At 53.4% G+C, this 21,081-nt stretch overlaps 1 protein-coding gene and 1 long non-coding RNA gene across 2 annotated transcripts in view; one reads left to right on the forward strand and one right to left on the reverse strand.

Annotated features, from left to right (window-relative positions):
* Positions 1-226: 226 nt before the first annotated feature.
* The window catches only part of KLF13 (Kruppel like factor 13), a 42,516-nt gene continuing 21,661 nt past the window's right edge, over positions 227-21,081 (reverse strand). The window contains exon 2 of the mRNA XM_043489436.1: positions 227-5,977. Coding sequence (XP_043345371.1) covers positions 5,688-5,977 — 290 coding nt within the window. The 3' untranslated portion in view covers positions 227-5,687. The remainder of the gene's footprint in view (positions 5,978-21,081) is intronic.
* LOC122454814 lies at positions 11,521-20,051 on the forward strand. Its single transcript, XR_006273526.1, has 3 exons — positions 11,521-11,656; positions 12,051-12,160; positions 19,373-20,051. It is a non-coding gene; the product is annotated as an uncharacterized LOC122454814 (long non-coding RNA).

Below are 21,081 nucleotides of genomic sequence, written 5' to 3' on the forward strand. Positions count from 1 at the left end.
CCTCTTAGTTTCAATCTTTCCTAGTGTTAGAGTCTTTCCCAATGAGTTGGCTCTTCACATCAGGTAACCAAAGTACTCATCCCCTGCAAAGCCGTCTCCCCCTCCCCTATGTAAAGCCTGCCAGTTCTGAACTGGTGTCTACCCCTTGGGCCAACTTCTTAAACTGGGCCATTTCGGTTCCCTCCCCTTCCAGGGCTTCGCCCATCAAAGAAGCAGTTCTGGCAAATAATGAATCATAAATTTTATTTCAAAATGTAAACGTCACTAAACATGCATACACGTTAAAACAATAAAATTTACAGTTTCGTTAATTTTTTTTTTCTTTTTGCATAGGACGTCATTACAATATAGAATCTATGCCTTACAAAATACATACAAAGTTTTATCCGAGCAAGCCAAGGCCAGATTGGGAACTGTACAACTGTAATACTTCACTGTAGTGATCCGGGAAAGACGAGACGTGGCCTTCGGAAGCATGGTGTGGTGCTGGTTAAAAAAACAAAACAAAACAAAACCAAAAGTTCCTACAGAAAAGAAAAGTGTGCTCGATGGAAATGGTCTTGGACCCTTGGAGTCTACCGTGGGGTTTGGCAAACAATCCCAGAGAAGCTCCATCAATGGCTTTGGGAAGAGGGGCAGTCTGTGAAGTCCAGGGTGGCTGAGACCCCTAGTGCACCCAGCACAGAGATTCCTGGGCAGATTCCTGGCCTGTGGGAGCCATAATGGCCCTGCCCCCAACAATGCACAGCTGCTCAGCTACCCTCCAGCCCTCAGGGTCCTTGGTGCTTGCCACAGGGATGTTCCAAGGTGAGCCTCCTGCCCACATGCCCAGAGCCAGGCATCCTGACCCAGGAATGGACCCTGGGAGGTGGCCCCCTGCTCCAGGGATGGCAGGCTGGCCTGGGACAGGCGCTCCTGGGCTGAGTAGGGGAGACAACCTTCACCCAGACCTCTGGTTGCCTGGCAGGCATTTGGCTTGGTTTCCAAACAAACATGTGCAGCAGCCTGTCATCATATCACCAGGAAGACAGCCCTGGGAGAAGGCTGCTCATGCACCCCTCCCCCGCCTCCCATGTCTTCTGTGTCCCCCACAGGGAATGCAAGGTGTTCAGGGCAGGGGAAGCAACTTGCTCTCATCCGTTCCTCTTTAAATAAAAGTAAATTTAAAGCTGCACGAGAAGGGGAGAGGCTGGGCGGGGCCAGGGGGCACACTGCAAGTCCCAAATGGCAAGAAGGGTTCAGTAGAAACCAAGTACAGCCCTGGGCTACTGCCTCCCACCACATCCAACTCTTCTAACTGATGAGACAGAGTAGCGGGCGGGAGGAAGGGCTTCTCCCTGAACAGTGTTCAGGCATTTATCAGTAGTAAGCTGGACGGTGCATCTGAGTTCTGATACAAAATTCTCTGGAATGTGTCTGGGACAAACCTTTGAAGCTCAAGTCTTGGAGTCAGGAGAATAAGTTACAGGACCTGGCTTTCCGCAGGGCAATCCTGAATTCAAGAAACGTCTCGGCCCACACCCTTGGTTTTAGCTTTGGAAGATAAACGGTCACCAGAATTGAATGTGGGATCTTTGGACAGCAAAGATGTGGGTGACCTGTAGAGCATTTCTTACTGGCTGCAGTGTGATCAACCCATCAGTCTTCAAACCCTTCAGCACTGAGTCTTTGAATGACTTTGTAAACGGGTTAAGAAAATTAAAAAACAAAAAAAAAAGAAAGTGACAGCTGTTAGAAGAAAAAAAATATCAGGTAGCCTTGTAAACATAGCTGAAACCAGGAGATGAGCATCAAGGGGACGCTATTGCTCAGGTCATGCTTCCCTGCTGGGTGGTCCTTCGCTCGCTGAGCTCAAGGAGCGAGTCCCTTGGGGCGCTCTGACCCTGCAGCCACCTTAGCCCTGCTTCTGGCAAGAAAAGCGGCCATATTTTCTGGGGACAGTGGGATGGAGGGCAGGAGACTTGAATGGAGACCCCGCTCCTGCCGCACTTCACTTGGACCCCAGAAAGCCGCCAGCCCTGTCCTTATGTCCCAACAAATGGGCTGGGGGGCACTGATGGCCTGCTGTCTGTCCCTGCCTCTAAGTTGCCTCCCACCCCGCCACCCTGGTCTAAGCTGTGACCAAGAGCATGGGGAGGTCTGGGGAGCCCCGTGCAGCTGCTGAAGTGTGCACCTGGAGGCTGCACCCTGGCAAATCCTGCACCTGCCGGGATGCCTGGCCTCAGTAAAGTGGTCACCCTGCACCTTCAGTGCGGTGCATGGGCTGCAGCAGGGTGCAAGGCGGGCACCCGCAGGGTCACATCCCCATCAAGGGCATCACTGCCCATCCCCACACAGCACCCCATGGCCTGCTGTGGAAGGGGCTCATCTTTCCTCATAGCTATAGAACAGGGTAGGCGTTTGGGGTGCTGACAACCCTAATATGGCTGACGCTGAGGGCTTCCTTGTTTGGGACAAGGGCCAAACACCAGCCCCCAGGTTGAGCCCAGGGTCACCTGTAGGCCTTCTTGGAGGGGAACCTCTCCCTTCACTCAGGCAACCTTCATTTTGAGATCTCTGCCCCCTTGGCCTACAAGAACTAGTCAGCACACAATAAAGGTTGGAGTTTTCACTACTGTTTCTAGGAGTTGTCACACTGAAGCCAGCAAGCATGGCCATAAACCAGAAAAATGAAAGACCCTGAAACAGACCTGGGCCGGGAAGACATTCTACTTAGAAAAAAGATGCAGGCTGTTCAGCAGGGTCCTCCGCCCACCCCCACCACCATGCAACCACCTCCCATGGGGGTCTGAGTGAGGGAGGGCCTGCACTCCCTCCTTCCATATGTCGTGATGATGAGATGCTAGCAAAAGCCCACTTGAACCTAGCCTGAGATGCATGGATTTCCCCCACCCTTCAAGTGAGATGAATTTTAGCCTCAGATGAGCCAGGATGGCCTGCTGGCTGGAGCTCCAGGCCGAGTGCTCCGGGTGCCAGCCAGTTCTCTCCAGATGCCCAAAGGCAGAGAAGGAGAAGCCTGTGTCCTGGGCCAGGCCCACTTCAGAAGGTCCGCACCCTGCCATTAGACCAAAACTGCTTTGGGAACGAGGACACACTCATCTGCCAAAAATAGCCCGCGCCTGCATATTTCTGTTTTAAGGCAATGTTACCCTTCCATCTAGCAGACGGAACAGCCCTGGGTCACTTAGAGGAAAAATTAAATTAAGTGCTCTCTTTGGGAACAGCAAACGCCCGCTTTCCCTCCCTCCCCACCCCCCCCCCCAAAAAAAACAAACCAGCTCTTCTTTTATTCCAAGATGACTGGGTTTAGAGTCCTTTCCCCTCTTCCTATGTGCAGAGAGACGTGGGCTCTGAAACCCTCTTTCCTCGGCAATGCCACAGCCAGGTCGCAAGGAGACACCAGGCTCCCGCGGGGCACGTGGCCCCCCTCCCTGACTTTGGGGACCACGTGGGCAGTGAGCGCACCAAAGGACTTTGGAATAAAATTCCTGAACCTGGAATGTGAGTTCCTGAGACATGAAATGTATTCGGAGTGTGGCTTTCTCGGCCCCACACAGAAACGGCCTTGGGAGGGAGCTCCGAGGGCCCTGCCGGCCTCACTTGGGGACTGGGCATGAAAAGCTCTCACCCCTGGTGCTCAGGGCACTGCTCTGTCCAGGTGTCCAGCACATTCTGTTCTCTGTCCTGGACCAAATGCGAGCAGGGCTGCCACCGAGCCCCAACAGAGGCCAGGGCGAGGCCTCACCCCCATGCCGCTTCTGCCCGGTTCCCATGCACAGCAAGAGCAATGCACCTGCCCACCTCGTACCTGCCATGCTCTCAGAAGCCACCATCACACCACTGGCTGACCCCAGCTGACACAGCAGAGTTAGAAATGGGCACCCGGAGCACAGAGGATGGCAGTTGCTAAGGACATGGGGGCGCCCATGTGCTCTGGAGCCGCCCAGGGCCCATGAGCACCAGCTGGGGCTGGGTCTCCGGACCTCCTCCGTACTGTAACCCTCATTGTGATCGGGTGGGGGCAGAAGCAAGATGGCCACAACCAAGGCACTCTGGGCTCAGGGAAGCCCCTCTACGGCCCTCTGAGGTCCCAAGGGTCATTCCTCCTCATCGAAATGAACAGAGGTCTCTGCAAGATACCCCAAGTCCTTCCCAAACCCACACCCCTGCCCCAACACACACACACATACACACACACACACACATACACACACTGTCCTGGGGACTTGTATTTACAGGCCCTGACTCCCTGGAGGAAGGCCAGGGAGGTGCTTGGGCGGGGGCTGCCCCAGCTCTCCACAGCGGAGCATGCTGGAGCCTGCCTGACCCACCTGCCCGGGTCGGGGCTCCCGGAGAGATGACCCCAGCTCTCTGCTCGGGAAGGCTGGCAATGGGGACCCTACACCCCAGTGCCCCAAGGCTGGGGGTGGGCTGGGGCCTCCCAGGTGGGAGGGGGAGACCAGGGAGGGAGGAGTCCAGGGGACACAGCTCACGGAGAAGCTGAGCGTTCGCTGAGTCTCAGCTGGGGACACGGTGGGTCTGAAAAAAAGCACTTCCCACAACTTCTGTCCGGTGCTCCCCGGGGAGGAAAGAGAATGTATGTTCTCCAACTGCATTTCCCATAGCATCCGCCTTGCTACCCCCCAAAGTTCCAAGTCACAATGTTCCGGTCTCTTGCTACCGAACAGTCTCCATGGAGTGCTACGCAGGGCCACTGCAGGCCACACGCACAGAGCCCCGCTTTACCCACCGTGTCAAACAAAGGCGTCTCACGAGCAGGGTCAGTCGGGGAAAATGTAGGAACTGGATGCACCGGTGACACCTTTGGACATCCTTGTAGGAGGCCAGTCAGAGGATGTGGTATAATAGTGGAAGGTCCTGGCGCCTTCTGCGGGGACACAGCATCGCACAGCCGTGTGGACATCAGACGGTGCATCGGTCTGCCCAACCCAGGATTGCATCTCTGCTTCCAGCGCTTGAGAGGGACCTGGGCAGGGTCCCCGAGGTGAGGACTGTTCCCCTTGCCCATCACGGCTTGAGGTGTCCCTCATAGCCCTCTGCATTCTTAGCCCACTGCCGCTGGGGCGAGCCTGAGGCTGGGCAGGGGGCAGGAAGAGGGAGCCATGGGCCCTGCTCAGGGGTCTGCCCTAAAAGCACAAGGCTGGTGACTACCGCTCCATCTGCCGCCCGCGGGGAGCTCCACCTGCACTGCTCCGCCCCCAGTGTGTGCCCAAACCTTAAAGGAAACTCCAGAGTGGAAATCTATGTACAGAATAAGGCGGCAGGAAGGGGGTGTCCTCACTGACTTCATGGAACATGTCCATCCCTGAGAAAGGGGGGGAAGGCTCAACACCACTGAATCTCACCTGCGTGGGTATGTCTCTTGTGCAATTGTGGATGGTGTTTTTTGGAATTTTTTTTCATTGTGGTTTTTTTTGTTTTTTTTGTGTTTTACAAATTTGACACCTGAGGTGAATAAAATTGGTTTTTTTTTTGTTGTTGTTGTCGTCGACTTCATAAAGTTCTCTCTTTTTTTCTTCTCTCTTCTTGTTACAAAAGGTAAAGACACAGAATCACGAGAAGTGAGAGCATCTGCTCATGGCTGTGGTAAGGAGGCGGGGCATCAGGGCGTGGCATGGCCTGGGTGGGGCGTGGCTTGCCACAGGCCCCGCCCCGCGCGCAGGCGCTCAGGGCGAGCTGGCTGGGCTGATGGTGGGGCTGCTGGCGTCCGAGCGGCTGTAGTCGCTAAGCGAGCCGGTTCGCGAACCCCCGCCGCGCCGCTGCAGCATCCCGGGGTGGAAATTGGCGTGGCGGCGCGCGTGCTTGGTCAGGTGGTCGCTGCGCATGAAGCGCTTGTCGCAGATGGGGCAGCTGAACTTCTTTTCCCCCGTGTGTGTGCGGTAGTGCCGCGCCAACTCGTCAGAGCGCGCGAACTTCTTGTTGCAGTCCTGCCAGCTGCAGGCGAAGGGGCGCTCTCCTGTGGGCGAGAGGGCTTAGGGTCAGTCTCAGCGCACACCCTAGCCTGCCCCGCCCTCCCTGCGCCCCTTCGTTGGCGCCCCATCTCCGCCAACCTCCGGGTGGGCGCCAGCACCCTCCTGTCACTTCTCATCTGCTTCCATCCGACCCCTCCCGGGAGGAAATGACAAGATCCCAGGTGCTGCGGCCCCCTCAAGTGTGTGCCACCCAGCAGCCTGTGTTGGGTCAGCTGTGCCTGAGCGGCGGGAAGCACAGGCTGGTCCCTGGGCTCTAAGAATGGGAGATGGGATCGGGGAAGGCGCCGGAAGAGCTCGCAAGCCAGCAAGTTTGGCCACATCACCCTGACCCCACAGATAACCCTAACCCCACGGAAGCCCTAACTCCAGAGCCTCAAATCCTGCAGGATCTGCAGACAGTTTGCCGACCCCAGCACCCAGCCATTCAGACCCTCTGCAGTCTCCTCATCTGTATTATGAACAGGTCAGGACAGACAATTTTCTGGGACTAAGAGTCTGTTTATGGGCTTCCCAGGTGGTGCAGTGGTAAAGAGTCTGCCTGCCAATGCAGGAGATGCAAGAGATGCAGGTTAGATCCCTGGATCAGGAAGATCCCTTGAAGGAGGAAATGACAACCCACTCCAGTACTCTTGCCTGGAACATTCCATGGACAGAGGAGCCTGGTAGGCTACAGTCCATGAGGCTGCAGAGTCGGACATGGCTGAGCATGCAGGCACTGGCCAAGAGTCTGTTTGACTGCAGCTCCAACTAGCGTTGCTGCTGTTCCTCTCTGAGAAGTTCCAACATGGCTAACAGCAGAGAAGACTGGGGGTGACACCCAAGAGAGGAAGGTGAGGACAGCTTAGAGCAAGAGGCAGGCCAGCCTTCACCCAGGCAAACTCTGAACCATACACAAAAAAGACATTAGCTGCACGGGGAGAACCAGCAGGGAATTCCTGCACCCTAGAGGGCAGCCTCTGGCACTGGGGGTGGCCAGAGTTCCCCTTCCTGCCGCATTTCTCCCCCTCCCTCCCAGACTCTGGCCCTCAAGCTGAGAGCTGGTCTTTGAAGCCTGTCCATCAGGGCCCAGCAGAGGAAATCGATGCTGCCCACCCCCAATGAGGCCATCAACCTTAAATACAAACAGACACCCAAAGATGGTCAGGCAGCCAAGGAAAACCAGTGGCACAAAAGGGCAAGGCCAAGAGCAACAAAACCACTGACTCCAGAGAAAAAGAGTGAAGCCAGGAAACAGAAGAAAATATTAACCTAAAAATTCTGACTAGCATTCTCAAGAAATTTCAGACAAAATTTTATGTGTAAACAGGATACCATAAAAAGGAAGTTCAGAGTACAGAGAATAAGTGTTTAAAAATTGAGAGTATTGTTGCCCAAACAAAACTCCCATAGAAAAACTAAAAACATACTCAAGGAAATATCCCAGGAAAACAGAAAAACAGAAACAGCTCTAAAAAATATGTGAATGTTGTGCTGTTCTCTGTCTCCTAGCAATGCTTAAGTTAAGAGCTCTGTATGCTCTCCTTACTGACTTTGTTTTGGGTAGAAGGGGGGTTCACAATCAAGCAGGCAAGCAAACCACTTCCCATCTGATAGTTACAAACAGCAGGAGGTCACAGTTCAGAGTCACAGGGAATTGATCCTGTGGGTGCAACATCTAACAGAAGACACTACTGAGTAAAAGAACAGAAAAAAATGGAGGAGAGGAAATTACCAAAGAAACAACAGAGTAGGATCTGTCAGCTGATGCGAAGAGCCAACTCACTGGAAAAGACCCTGATGCTGGGAAAGACTGAGGGCAGGAGGAAAACGGGGCAACAGAGGATGAGATGGTTGGATGGCATCATCAACTCAACAGATGTGAGTTTGAGCAAACTCCGGGAGATGGTGAAGGACAGGGAAGCCTACTGTGCTGCAGTTCATGGGGCTGTAAAGTGTCGGGCACTAATGAGCGACTGAATAACCACAGCAATCTCTTACAGTAAAAAAAGGAGACAGGAAACTAACATGGAAAGGGTTAGCATAGAGGTGGGCGGAGTAGTGAATAAAGGCTCCTGCCAAGAGTATCTGCAATGTTAGAACACTAGAAGAGACTGCAGAACTTACTTGAGAGAAAGGGGAGAAGCAGGTCATCCAAGAGGGAAAGAGTCTGGAACTGACAGCAGCCGTCTTCTAAGCCACACTAGATGACAGAGCAACAGATCCTCCCAAGAGTACCTCTCACACACTAGCAGAAATAAGAAGAAAAGGAGAAGCCAGGGAAGTGAGTGAACAATGAAGGGTCATCTCTGGACAGGAGTGAGGGAAGAGACCTGATGGGGCACTGGAGCTGTGGACCAGGAATCACACAGGGAGCTTTACAAGAAAGGGAGTTCCATACACCAGAGTATAGTCAAGAGGCTGAATGAATTTCAGGATGCAGTGAAAGCACATAGTATTCTTTGGTTAAAAGAAAAAAGAGGCAATTAGAAACTCCAGGAAAAACAGAAGGCATGCAAGAAAATTGTCTAAATTAGAAGTAAACTAAAATGCCAAACAAGGGGACTTTCCTGGTGGTCTAGTGGTTAAGACTCAGTGCTTCCACTGCAGGGAATGCAGGTTTGATCCCTGGTCAGGGAACTAAAATCCCACATGACACATAGCGAAAATGTTTTTAACTTAAAAAAAAAAAAAAAGTTCAAATTTCATCCTAGCAGAATTACAGCACACAGTTGTTATAAAGTACTTGGAAAGGTCCAGAACAGGATATGGTGGTGTCCTTTCACAGGACCAGTGCTGAGCCTCAAGGTGAGGCTCAGCTCCCCTTTCCACTGTGTACTGACTTAAGGCCTCAGACAAGTGCCTCACTGCCCGCCATGGGGTAAAGAGTGGCCCCACCAAAGATATATCCAAGTCCTTATCCCTGGAAGATGGCAATGTGACCTTATTTTGGAAAAATGTCTTTCCAGATATGATAAGGTACAGATCATGGGAAGAGATCACAAAGACTAGAAGAGAAGGAAAAGGACTCCAGAGAATGATGGGCCCATAAGCCAAGGGAGTCGGTATCTGGGGTGGCCACCAGACACAGAGGGAGAGAACTGACACTGCCAACACCTTGATTTCAGACTGCTGCTCTCCACAGTGAGAGAGCACACTTCTGTTGTGGGTGTTCAAGCTACCCAGTTTGTGGTAACTGGTTACAACAGCCACAGGAAATGAACACAGTGCCCCATCTTCATAGTGAGGTGGTGATTCTACAGGACTGCACTCAAGCAGCCCTTGGCACTGGGTCTGGTTCATGCCCAGTGATGACTCCTGAGATGCTGTTGTCACTTTTATCTATTATTCTTATCAACTAGTCTTCTCAGATTTGGCCTGCTTGGAGGAGCCAGGGGTGGGGGGCACAGAACCAATCCAAAGTCACACTCAGCCTTGCTTCCTAATAAGCCCGTGTCGTCACTGGGAGCTTGTCCTTTTCAGGGTCCTTCCGCTTGCAACTCTGGGAGGCTCCTTAGGTGGATATAATTAGAGAGGGTTGCATGATCCCAGGGCAGCAGGGAGGGGTGACATTCAACAGGACAGAGTGCTGGTGCCTGGCAGCTTGGTGGCAGCAGGTGGGAGGGTCCAGCATCACCACTCAGCCAGCCAGCAGCCCTCAGCCTGCCCAGGCATCAGCAGCATGACTCTTTTATGGGGTACAAACATAATGCTTGGCTCTGGGGACGTGGGTGTGATGCCGGCAAACAGAGCTCTCCCTGCTCCCTTCTCTATTCCTCCAGCAGCCTGTTCCCAGCGGCCAATAAGCCGGTCGGTCCATAGACAGACGGATAAACCATTCAGAAGTTATGATTCATGCTGGCAACGAGCGGCACTGGGTCTGGCTCAGCTGGCCTCTGAGTGGTGACATTCAAGTGGTACCCAGGAGGTGAACCAGAAGCATGGGGCAAAGGCAGCGTGGACGGGAGTCCTCCCCAACAGGGTTGTCCTCCCCAACAGCGCTGCTCACCCTTTTAGGAAGGGTGGGAGGGAGCTTTTGTTCACCTGAGTTATGTCCATCAACATTTATCACAGAAATTAAAACAAAAAATTTAAACTCAAGCACACATTCCAGTAGCTGTCAGAGGGGTGATGTCACCATACATCACACAGCCTCTGGGATATTCCACTGTATTCTTTTGAGAGAATAAAGAACAAATAATGTTACTGTTAGGAAAATAGTGCTGACCTTACGGCTCCCTGGAAGGGCCAGCCGTACCTGCAGGTGTCTCTGGGCCTCACTTTGAAAACCTCTGGAGGGTGGGGCTCCAGAGACTGGCCCCAGGTGGCATGGTGGCTGAGAGGGGTGTGTGTGTGTGTGTGTGTGTGAGGGGTGTGTGTGTGAGGGGTGTGTGTGTGTGTATGTGGTGTACCCAGAGTCGGGCGGGAGGCCAGCAGGCCTAGGTCGGGCGGGAGGGGTCCACCCATGCACTAAGTAAAGCCGAGAGGAAACCAAGCTCAAGTTCTGCACCTGCCTCTTCCTAGGATGTAATCAAGACACAGGAGCGGTACCACGAGCTACCACCGGAGGGCGCTCGGCCTAGCGCAGAAAGGACTCAGACCCCAGACCCCTGAAGGGAGTCCAGGTCTCCTACAGCCTCCCTGCCCACCGCCCCCGACTTCAGAAGCCAGGAGGGCGGCAGGTGTGTGGGCCGAGGGGGGCCATAGGACAGGATGATGAGACCTTGTGAAGAGAGGCAGGGTGACAGCAAAGGGACTGGATGCTCAGGGGGGAGGGAGGTAAACTGGAGGAGGGCCAGGGTCACAGTGACGGGCCTTGGAGACCCAAGGACTGGGGTAGGGGCCTGCCACGCTGGAGGAGTGGGTACCCGCCAGTGAATGCTAGGCCCCAAGGAGCCAGGACTGAGGGATGAGGTTAACGGTGGAGGCAGGTTGAGGACCTACGGGTGCTGATCCTTGGGGATGTAGTGTGGGGACGAGGTGGGGGGCCGGGCCTGGCGGTGTACAGTTGCGGGGAACACGGTCCCGCAGGGAGTGGGCCGTGGGGGTGGGGTAGGGGCACGCGGGGCGGGGGTTACATAAATGTTCCCTGGCGCCCTGCGAGGCAGCCGAGAGCGGTTGCCTCATCTTATCAGGGAACAGGGCGTCCCACACTCTTGCCCAAGCCGCAGGCCTGGGCGGGGACAGCGTGTTCTTTCTGAGAAGCCACAAGAGACCGGGCGGGAGCCCAGGGCTCTCCTCGCCCAACCCCCGCAACGGCGCCCCGCCCGGGGCCCGCCTCGCGCAGGTGCAGCCGCGCTCACTAGTGCGCATGCTCCGCTCGGACGGGTCCAGAGACCGCCTCTCGTTTGCCCTCCGTCAAGGGCGTGTGCTCCGCGTGACCTGACTCGGCCCATCCAGCCTCCGCCAAACTTGCCAGCTTCCGCAGCGTGAGGGAGGTACTGGCTCCAAGAGCAACTACGTCGTGGTTCTTTTCTGTGTGTGAGCCCCTGGTGGGCAGTTGAGGCAGTGGTGGTGCCCTGAGCCAGGACTGGCGCTGCGCCTGCAGACCTGGGCAGTGAGTGCTGGGCTCTACCGGCCCCAGCTCCGGGAAGCCTGGGGAAGGGAGAAGGGAGAAGTCTGACCTGGGGCCCCGGGACAGAAAAGCAGTGGTCCAGGGGTGCCCAGAACCACAAGAGCACACCTCGGTGAGCACACGGCATCCGTGCGGGTGTGTGGAGGATGATGGGGGAGGGGCAAGGCTGGTCCAGTCAGAGGGAGGCACAGGCAGAGGCCTTCATAGAGAAACAGCTGCTCCCAGGCTCCAGTTACTGGCTGCCAGCAAGCGGCCTGCCATTCATCAATAGATCGCTCCAATCTGTGGTCTCCGGCATGCGTCCGCTTCCAGTTCCTAACCTCAAAACGGCCACGTTCTTCACTCCCTGGAGGCCTGCTTTCCCTCCCACTCCGCGCATCTCGGCAGATGGCTGACCACTGAGGCCGATCAATTGCCAGCCGCCAAAGAAAGCCAGACCGGCAGCCTCAGGGTCAACAGAAACGCCTGTTTTCTGAGGGGGAAGCTGACTTTTCTATTTTCTTTAGGAGACCATTTGACTCCTCTGCTGGTGACTTACAAACCCACATGGAGCTGACACTTGGATGCCTGTGTCCTGGGGAGTCCAGGCTGGAAGCTCTTACCCACCACTGTACAGGTGAGGGAGGTGAGGCCCTGGAGAGAGACCTGCCACCCGGTGGGATCCCCCTTGCCCTGGGACTCAGCGGGCAGAAGCAGTGATTTCTGCCTGGAAGCCGCCCCTGCAGAGGTCACAGCCTGCCCCTCTCCCACACCTGCACTCCTGCTCATTTGTCTTGGCTGCATCTCACAGTAACTGTGAACGTTTAGTGTGAGAACACACAGGTGTTCAGAGGAGATAGGTGGTTATCACGGGCGGAGCTCCTGGGAGCGTCCCTGGCTAGACACCAGCCAGTGTTCATTTCTGCTGAAACTGCCTGGCCCTGCCCGGGGTGCTCTCCTTCAGCAGTGCTGTGGTGCACGCATGTGGCTCATCACAAGCTCCTGTGCACTCTTGCACATGCCAGGGCTGGCAGCACATGAAGGGAGGAGGTACCTGGCTGGAGACTGCTACACACAGCCTGGGGGCTCGAGTTAAATAAGCAAATCTGCCTTCTGGAGACCCGTGTATCTCCATGTTTGTACAGTGGGTGCAGATGTATTTTTAAAAAAATATGTATTTGGCTGTGTTGGGTCTTAGCTGCAGCCCGAGGGCTTGGCATGTGGGATCTTAGTTCCCAGACCAGGGATTGAACCTGTCCCCCTTGCATTGGACAGTGGATTCTTAACCACTAGACTCCCAAGGAACTCCTGATGCAGGTGTATTTTTAAAGTAGGTGTTCTGGGTTGTTGCTTTGCCTTGCTTTGTTTTGGAATAGGGTAATTTGGTCCTAAAATTCATGTAGAAAAATAAATAGAAATAGCAAAAAAAAAAACCCTCTGAAAAATAATATTGAAGTGGGGGGACTGACCACCAGGTCTGCCATGCCATTCATTGCACAGGCTGCTGACTGGCAGTTGAGCACAGCAGAAATGCCTGGACCAGATTCTAGGACCATGGAAATTATGAAGCAGAAAAGGACGGGTTCAAGGGATAGGGTCCAAAAATGTCAGGACAACTAAGTAACAATTGCCTTTAGCTTCATACCGTAAACCAGGATAAACTCGGAAAGGGTCAAAGATTTAAATGGGAAAAGTAAAACCACAGATGTTTTAGGGGAAAACATGAGAGAACATTCCTTTTAAATGCTAGAAGTTCTTTCTATGAATCAAAATCTAGATGCCATAAAAGACTGATAAATTTGATTACAAATGTATAAAATACATCCCCATAAACAAAGTCACAAGGAAAGGCAAAAAATAAGTAACAAACTGAGGAAAATATATCCATAGCTCTTGTTACAAAGGACTAATTTCCAATACCGGAAGAGATGACAGAAATTAAAAGGAAAACATAACACCCATTAGAAAAATGGGCGAGGGCTCTAACTGACAGTTCATAAACGGGAGGTACAGTGACTCTTGAACATCCAAAAAGATGCTCAATACTGCCCATCAGGAAACAGACAGAAGCAAAACCCCACAGACACTCCCCTTCTTACCTATCAGGGAGCTGAGATGCTGAGAGCTGGCACGCCCACTCTTTACTGATGGAAGTACATACTGCCACCAGCTCTGCAGAGGACAGCCTGGCAATGACTACTCAAATGACAGACCTGTGAATCCTTTGAACTCACAATGCAACCTGGGGGAGCTATCCTGCAGACTATACCCGCACACCTACAAAATGGGATGTGAGTGGCAGTGTGGCAAATGCCTCAAAACAACTCATGCTCTTCTAGGCTTTGTTACATACACTTAACAGACCCTCACACCACAGACTCCTATGAAGAAGGAGCTGAACAGTTTCTTTCTGAACTGAGATGGAAAGATCTCTGGGGGATGGCGCTGAGAGAAAAGCGAGCTCCCAAGCAGGACGCTCAGTCTGGAGGCCAAGTTTCATGTGCGTGCAGATCTCCCTGGATCTGAGATGCTCCGGGTGGGCACCTGAGGACACAGGACCCGTAGTCGGTGGGGGCAGAGAGCTAGGCCCCTGGAGGACAAGGACTCGGAGAACCTTCCTTGGAAAGGGACTTAAATGCCCTGGATTTTGAAACATACAATGTGTTTACCTAAAAATTAAAAACACAAATCCGAAGCAAACTCGGAAATGGCAGCCACAAATTCTACCTTTCTACAAGTTCCCAGGGCAGGACTGGGACTCTACCCAGACTCCACAGCCCCACTCACACTGCAAACGGCTGGATGGAGGCCTCTCCCTGATAAACAGTGTGACAAACCTGGTATGGCTTAAAAGACAGCAGAGACGCATTCCAACAGCAGCAGACCTGGGGCTGTAATCATGCCTGGAGGCCCCCCAGGTTCCTGCCATAAAAGTCGCTCTGTTCACTCTCCTACGATGGACCATTTAGCACCAGCGTGGGTGGATGCGGCAAGCACCGGCTGCCACCCATCCTCCTGTTGCAACCCAGGAGAGTTCATCCCACTGCAAGGATGAAAACCCCAAGTTCAAGGCAGGAGAACAGGAGTCCTCTGCCAGGGCCAGGAAAGAGGGAGGGACTGGGTGTCCTGTGCAGGCTCCTGGGAAAGGCTTTCCTCCTGGACCAAAAAAGACAGGATGAGGGCAGGAATGGCATGGAAAAGCCTGAGGCTAGGTGGGGGAGACCTTGGGGTGACGATAGTCACCAGTAGCTGCAAAGAAGTCCTTGGAGACTCCCACGGGGGCCAGACTGCTCCTTGATACAGATGAGTCCTTGGCCAAGCTGGGGCCCCACACTACCCCCGCCCCCAAAAAGCCAGCTCTATGTGGTCAGCAGGGCCACCAGGGCCCCCGGGAGAGGGCCTGGCCCAGGGGGCAGGGCACGCCACCCCCTCCTCTCAGGCAGAGGCTATGCAAGCACTCTGGCCCTACTTCCTCTTCCTGTGTCCCCTCCCCCAGCCCTCAGGTTCCTCCCCCTGTGCCTCCCGGGTGGGCCTCGCAGGCAGGGAACCAGTCCCTATGGTGCATGGGCGTGGGTGCGCTATTCAGGACTGCACCCACCCCAAGAGGCAGGTGGGTGCAGTATGAACCATCTGTAAGATGGGACCTGAGGTCAAATTCAGAATGGCCTCACCCAGCTCACACGAGGGGATGGCGTGTCAGGAATTCCTCCCTCCCTACTATGGATCAGGCTCGACTATGGCCAGCCTCCCATGCTGACCTTGGCCACTAACATCTGGGGTGACAGCAGGAGAGGAACCCTGGAAGCTACCGCCCATCATCCAGACAGCCTGGGGAGCCACACCTGCCCCAGTACAGAGTCACAAGGCCCCTCTCGGCTCCTCAGGGTAGGGCTGGCAGACCCCCAACCCCCGGCAAGGGCGTCCCTGTCGGCACCCACCATGCGGAAGGAGCCAGGCCGCTCTCTTCCCTGAGAGGCTGGCCTGTCTGTCTTCAAGGCCTGAGCACCCAGAGGCTGCACCCTCAAAACCTGAGCCTGGGCTCTGCCTCCAGGCCTGGTGCCTACAGCCGGCCTATTCCAGGGACAAGAAGTAGGCCATTTCCCTTAGAGAAAAAAAGTCATGAGGCTCGAACAGAACAAAGCCAAACGGTGGACTTTTCAGAGCTGATTTCATAAAACAAGTAAATCAGAATAAAAACAAGTAAGCCATTTATTTCACTATCGTCTGAAAATGCTTTTGGTTTTTGAGGGAGCAAAAAAAAAAAAGTCCTGTCACTGACCTACTTCTGCTACAACAGTTGGGAGACACAGAGGACCTACCCAAGATGCTCAGGAAGGAGCCCAGGTCACCAGACTCGCCAGTGTCTGGCTGGCCTGGGCCACATGGGGTAGTTACACCCGATTCTGTTTGTTGGAGCAGACTCTAGCATCGCCCTGCCACAAGCCTGGGTGCTAGTCAGCACATCAGGCTGCACACACGGAGTGGGAGGCCACCCGCTGCCCCGCCCCCACTCCCCTGGGCTTCTCCCTCCCTGAAGATATCCATGCTGTCTGGGGAGAAGTGCCCTCCTGGGAGCCTTCCAGATCCAGGGACAAAGGCTGGCCCTTCTCCACACACCCTGCCTGGCCCTCTGCCTTTCTCTGGCCCAGCCTGGAGCAGGTTTCCAAGGGACCTGGGCCAGGAAGGAGGGCAGAAGCCACTCTGCAGCCCCCACTCCCGGCACTGTCCCCAGAAGCCTTGGGCTGGGGTGTCCCCTTCCCCTATGGCTTAGCAGGGGACTGACGCTGAGGATGGCCAGTGAGAACTGCCTCAAGGTGGCACTCCTTGGAGTCACCCCCCAAGGTCACCACAAGCAGGATTCATGTGTTGGGTGGGGCAGGTAGGTGTGGGGCAAGCCTGGCTGTCTCTCTGATGCTCTCACAAACCACAGAGGTGATCCACTCACACACTTTTGTCCCCACTGGCCAACCAGGAACACAGACCCCTGAGCAGTCAGCCCCACTGTCCCGTGTGTGGGGGAGACGCACGTGCCCCAGAGCTGCCATTGCAGGGAGGACCCACAGCTATCTGGGGTGACCTCATCCTGCCATCCCTACTGTTTTCAGCTGCATTGCTTTCTACAGTCAGAACGCAACACGATGGTGATGTACACACACATTTACACTTATCTACATGTGTTTGCGTGCTCAGCCACTCAGTCGTGTCTGACTCTTTGCCACTGTATGGACTGTAGCCAGCCAGGCTCCTCTGTCCATGAAATTCTCCAGGCTAGAATACTGGAGTGGGTTGCCATTTCCTCCTCCAGGGGATCTTCCTAACCCAGAGATCCAAACCAGGTCTTCTCCATTTCCAGTATTGCAGGCAGATTCTTAACCCACTGAACCACAGGGGATCAACAGACTTAGAGATATTTCAGACTTGGGCCTGTCTCCGTGGAAGCCAGCACCCAGGTCTCTGCTGAGGGAGCACTGCTCACCGACACGCATGGGTGCACATGCCTGTGGCGGTCAGAAGGACTACACACCAAGCATTTCGGAAAGGTCTTTTTCCTGCTTTTGCTAATTTGAAAATTTCTGTACCCAAGGTCCCCTTTCTAACAGCGAGAATAAAATACCAATGGTTCCTGCCAGCAGGCGGCCAGCAGCCACTCCAAACAAGGGTTTGAGGCCATCTCTGTCACACACACACAGTCGACTCACATCCCCCTACTTTTCCTGAAGGGACAGGCGAGGTGAGGTGTGTCGCCTCCCCCGCTCCCCCAAATGCTTCCAGACCCCAGACTGCTCCACACAGGGGATCTCCTCCAGGGGACGTAATGCCATGAACAACTCATGTGAGCTGAACCCCAAGAACAGATGATTCCATCTCTTTGCTCTCTGTTCTGGTGGTCACATCACTAACTGCCTCCAAAGGGAACCCACCAGTGTCTTCCCTGAGCTGAGGGGAGCAGCCCCGTTAAGGCCCGGCCCTCTCCCGGCCATCTCAGGAGAATCCTCCCACCTCAGGAGCACTGTGCCGTCAACAGCCTGTGTGGGAGTCTGTGATTGGTGGCACCCCAACCCAGACAGCCCGGGAATCACATTTCAGTCAGTTTCATTGGAGATCTTCTCAAACACTCCAGAAAGGTGAGGACACGAGTTTAGGATCCACAAGTAAAGACCCAGCTTTACTCATTTGATAAAAATATTCTTCATGTAAGACTAATCAAAAACAAAGTGGGACTGGGGCTTCCCTGGTGGTCCAGTGGTTAAGAGTCCGCCTGACAATACAGGGGACACGTGCTCAATCCCGGGTCCAGGAAGATCCCACATGCTGTGGCTCACCTAAGCCCGTGACTCACAGTTACTGAGCCTGTGTGCCTAGAGCCTGTGCTCCATAACAAGAGAAGCCTCCGCTTGCCGCAACTAGAGAAAACCCACTCGCAGCAATGAAGACCCTAGTGCACCCCCGAAAGTAAATAAAAATTAAAAGTGAGTAAAGGGAACTCATATCCAAAATATATAAAGAATTTTAAAATCTCAACAATAAGCAAACACTTGATTGTATAATAATACCGATGAGAGACCCAAACTCAACTATCAAAGATGCACAGATGGCAAATGCTATGTGAAAAGTGCTCAATATCATTTGTCATCAAGGAAACGAAAGTAAAACAAGAGGATGGCACCCTACACAAGTGTGTGTGTGTTTAGTCGTGTCCGACTCTTTGCAACCCCCACGGACCGTAGCCCTCCAGGCTCCTCTGTCCATGGCAATTCTCCAAGCAAGAATACTGGAGTGGGTTGCCATGCCCTTCTCCAGGGGATCTTCCTGCATCTCTTATGTCTTCTGCATTGGCAGGTGGGTTCTTGACCACTAGCCCCACCTGGGAAGCCCATACACAAGTGAGAGCAGCTAAAATCCAAAAAAACTGACCCTGCTGGTGGAGCAGCTGAAACTCTTGTTTGCTGCTGGTGACAATGCAACGTGGGATGGTCATTTTACAAGATGGCTGGGAAGTTTCTTAAGAAGTTAAACACAGACTCACTAGACAAGGCAGCAGTCCCACTCCTAGGCATTCATCAAGGGAATTCACCATCAGCCAACACTGGCAGTCAGCACTTTCTGTGGGTGAGGGGGTGAACATGAGCTACGTCCACACAGTGGAGCACAATTCAGCCACAAAACAGAAGGAACTACTGGTTCCCGCACACCCAAGTGAATGCATCTGAAATGCATCTTGCTACGAAGAAGAAGCTAGACCCCTAAGTCTATACTTTGTATGACTACTCATGTGACATTCTGTCAAAGGCAAAACTGTAAGGACAGAAAATGCACCAGGGGTTGGAGGGCTGTGGCTGACCACAGAGCTTAATTTTTAGGGTGATGAAACTCTTCTGCCTGGTACTGGGAGGGTGGTTACAGACTCTCTGCTTTGCCAAAACCTATAGACTGGACTTCACCAAGAAATGTACTGGAATGTTTGCAAATGCTTAGCCTGGAGAGAAGGCTGCAGATCCCAGGATGGGGGCTGGCTGGGACAGTAGACACCAGCCATATTACAAACACATGACATGGTATCTGGGTGGGTGGGGAGACAGGGACAGGGAAGAAGCCTGCACCTCAACAGAGCTCCAGCTTCTTAGAGGAGAATCCAGGGCAGACCATCCCAAAGTGCTTCACATGTGCTCTAGGGCTGAACAAACAAGTGGATGCAAGGCAGGGGGAGGGAGCCTAGGTCTTGCTGTCAGAGAGGCAACAGCCTCTGGACCAGGGGAGGCAGTGAGTCCTTCCTGGGGGTGGGGGTGGGGGAGGGATGCCTCCAAATCTGAGATGGTGTGAACTCATGCTCTGTCCTGTGTTCACACAGAGAGCTAAGTGAGTGAAGACTGTGGGCGAGGACACATCCTGGCTCTGTCCACCAGGAAGAGCAAGAAGCAGTGACACCTCCAGGAACAAGAACACCTGCAGCACCTAGATCTTGGTCTCTAAATACCACTTTACAACAAACATAAATGGGGATCCTTGGAGACATGGCTCACTCTGGGACTGGAGTGGTAAACATACAAGATGAGCCAGAAGCAGCTTGTAATGCCAGACAGTGAAGAAGTGCACAGAAGTCAGCATGACAGGGGCAAGGGACCCAGAAACCAACCTGACCTGGCCCTGGCCAAGGCTGGAATGTTTGAGTAACAAAGTATATACCAGCTGTCGCTCTCCTACTGATTAAAGTGACTAGAAGAACCCCTCTAGGAAACGGCAGCCCACTCCGGTATTCTTGCCTGGGAAATCCCATGGACAGAGTCTGAGCCTGGAGGGCTACAGTCCATGGGGTTGCAAAGAGTCAGACATGAGTGACTAAGCACAGAAGAGCACTTCTCCTCTATGGGGTTTTTCCCCCAAAGCCATAAACCCAGTCTCACTCCAAGAAAAACATCAGACAAATGCAAACTGAGGGACATTCTACACAATCCCTGGCCACCACCCCTCACAATGGTCAAGGTCAAGGGAAACAAGGAAAGTCTGGGAACCTGTCCCAGTCGAGAGAAGCCCAGGAGAGCTGACTACTATAGTAGTCAGACAGTGAATTACAGAAAACTCTGCAGTCACATTGTGGGATCATGACAGCACTGACCATGCGGCTTCTTTCTAACTTTTTATTCTGTATTAGACTATGGCTGATTAACAACGTTGTGATAGTTTCAGGTGGACAGCAAAGGGACTCAGCCGTAACATATACATGTATGCATTCTCACCCAAATTCCCCTCTCATCCAGGCTACCTGGCTTATTTCTGAGAAGTCAGTCAGTTCTTCTTAGATAGTGCAAAGGGCTAACACAGCCCCATTTATTGGGGAAAAAAATAAATGCTGGTGAAAGTGAGAGATTTCCAAGGTTCCTCAGATGTGTGAGGAGGACTGGCTCAGACAGTGGCTGCCTTTGCCAGCCAGATACTTCCCTGCTGAATGCGTGCCCATTCCAGGGATGAATGTGCAGGAACTGTCCAGTGGTGACTGCAGCAGAAACAGCCAAGTGCCCAATAACCCAGCACCTGCCACCTGGGTCTTTTTTTTTTCTAGATGACATGACTTTAGCTTCTGTAGCAACAATGCACCAGGGGAAAATGCTTCCTGCCCGACTCCCTTGCAGCTACAATGGGCTTTGGGAACTGATTCTGCCCAATTTGCTGTAGTTGTTAAGTCACTTTAAGTCATGTCCAACTCTTTGTGACCCCATGGACTGCAGCAGGCCAGGCTTCCCTGTCCTTCACTATCTCCCTGAGTTTGGTCAAACTCATGTCCATTGAGTTAGTCATGCCATTCAACCATTTCATTTTCTGTCACCCCCTTCTCCTCCTGCCCTCAATCTTTCCCAGCATCAGGGTCTTTTCCAGTGAGTTGGCTCTTTGCATCAGGTGGCCAAAGTATTGGCGCTTCAGCTTTGGCATCAGTCCTTTCAATGAATATTCAGGGTTGATTTCTAGTGATTGAGTTCTAATTAAACCACTGGGTGCATTTTCATGATAGAGGTGGCTATATGCACTCTGCCTTTCATACTTGGCTGGACCATGTCCTCCCTA

Source organism: Cervus canadensis, chromosome 17 (genome assembly GCF_019320065.1).
Source record: "Cervus canadensis isolate Bull #8, Minnesota chromosome 17, ASM1932006v1, whole genome shotgun sequence".
Taxonomy (NCBI): domain Eukaryota; kingdom Metazoa; phylum Chordata; class Mammalia; order Artiodactyla; family Cervidae; genus Cervus; species Cervus canadensis.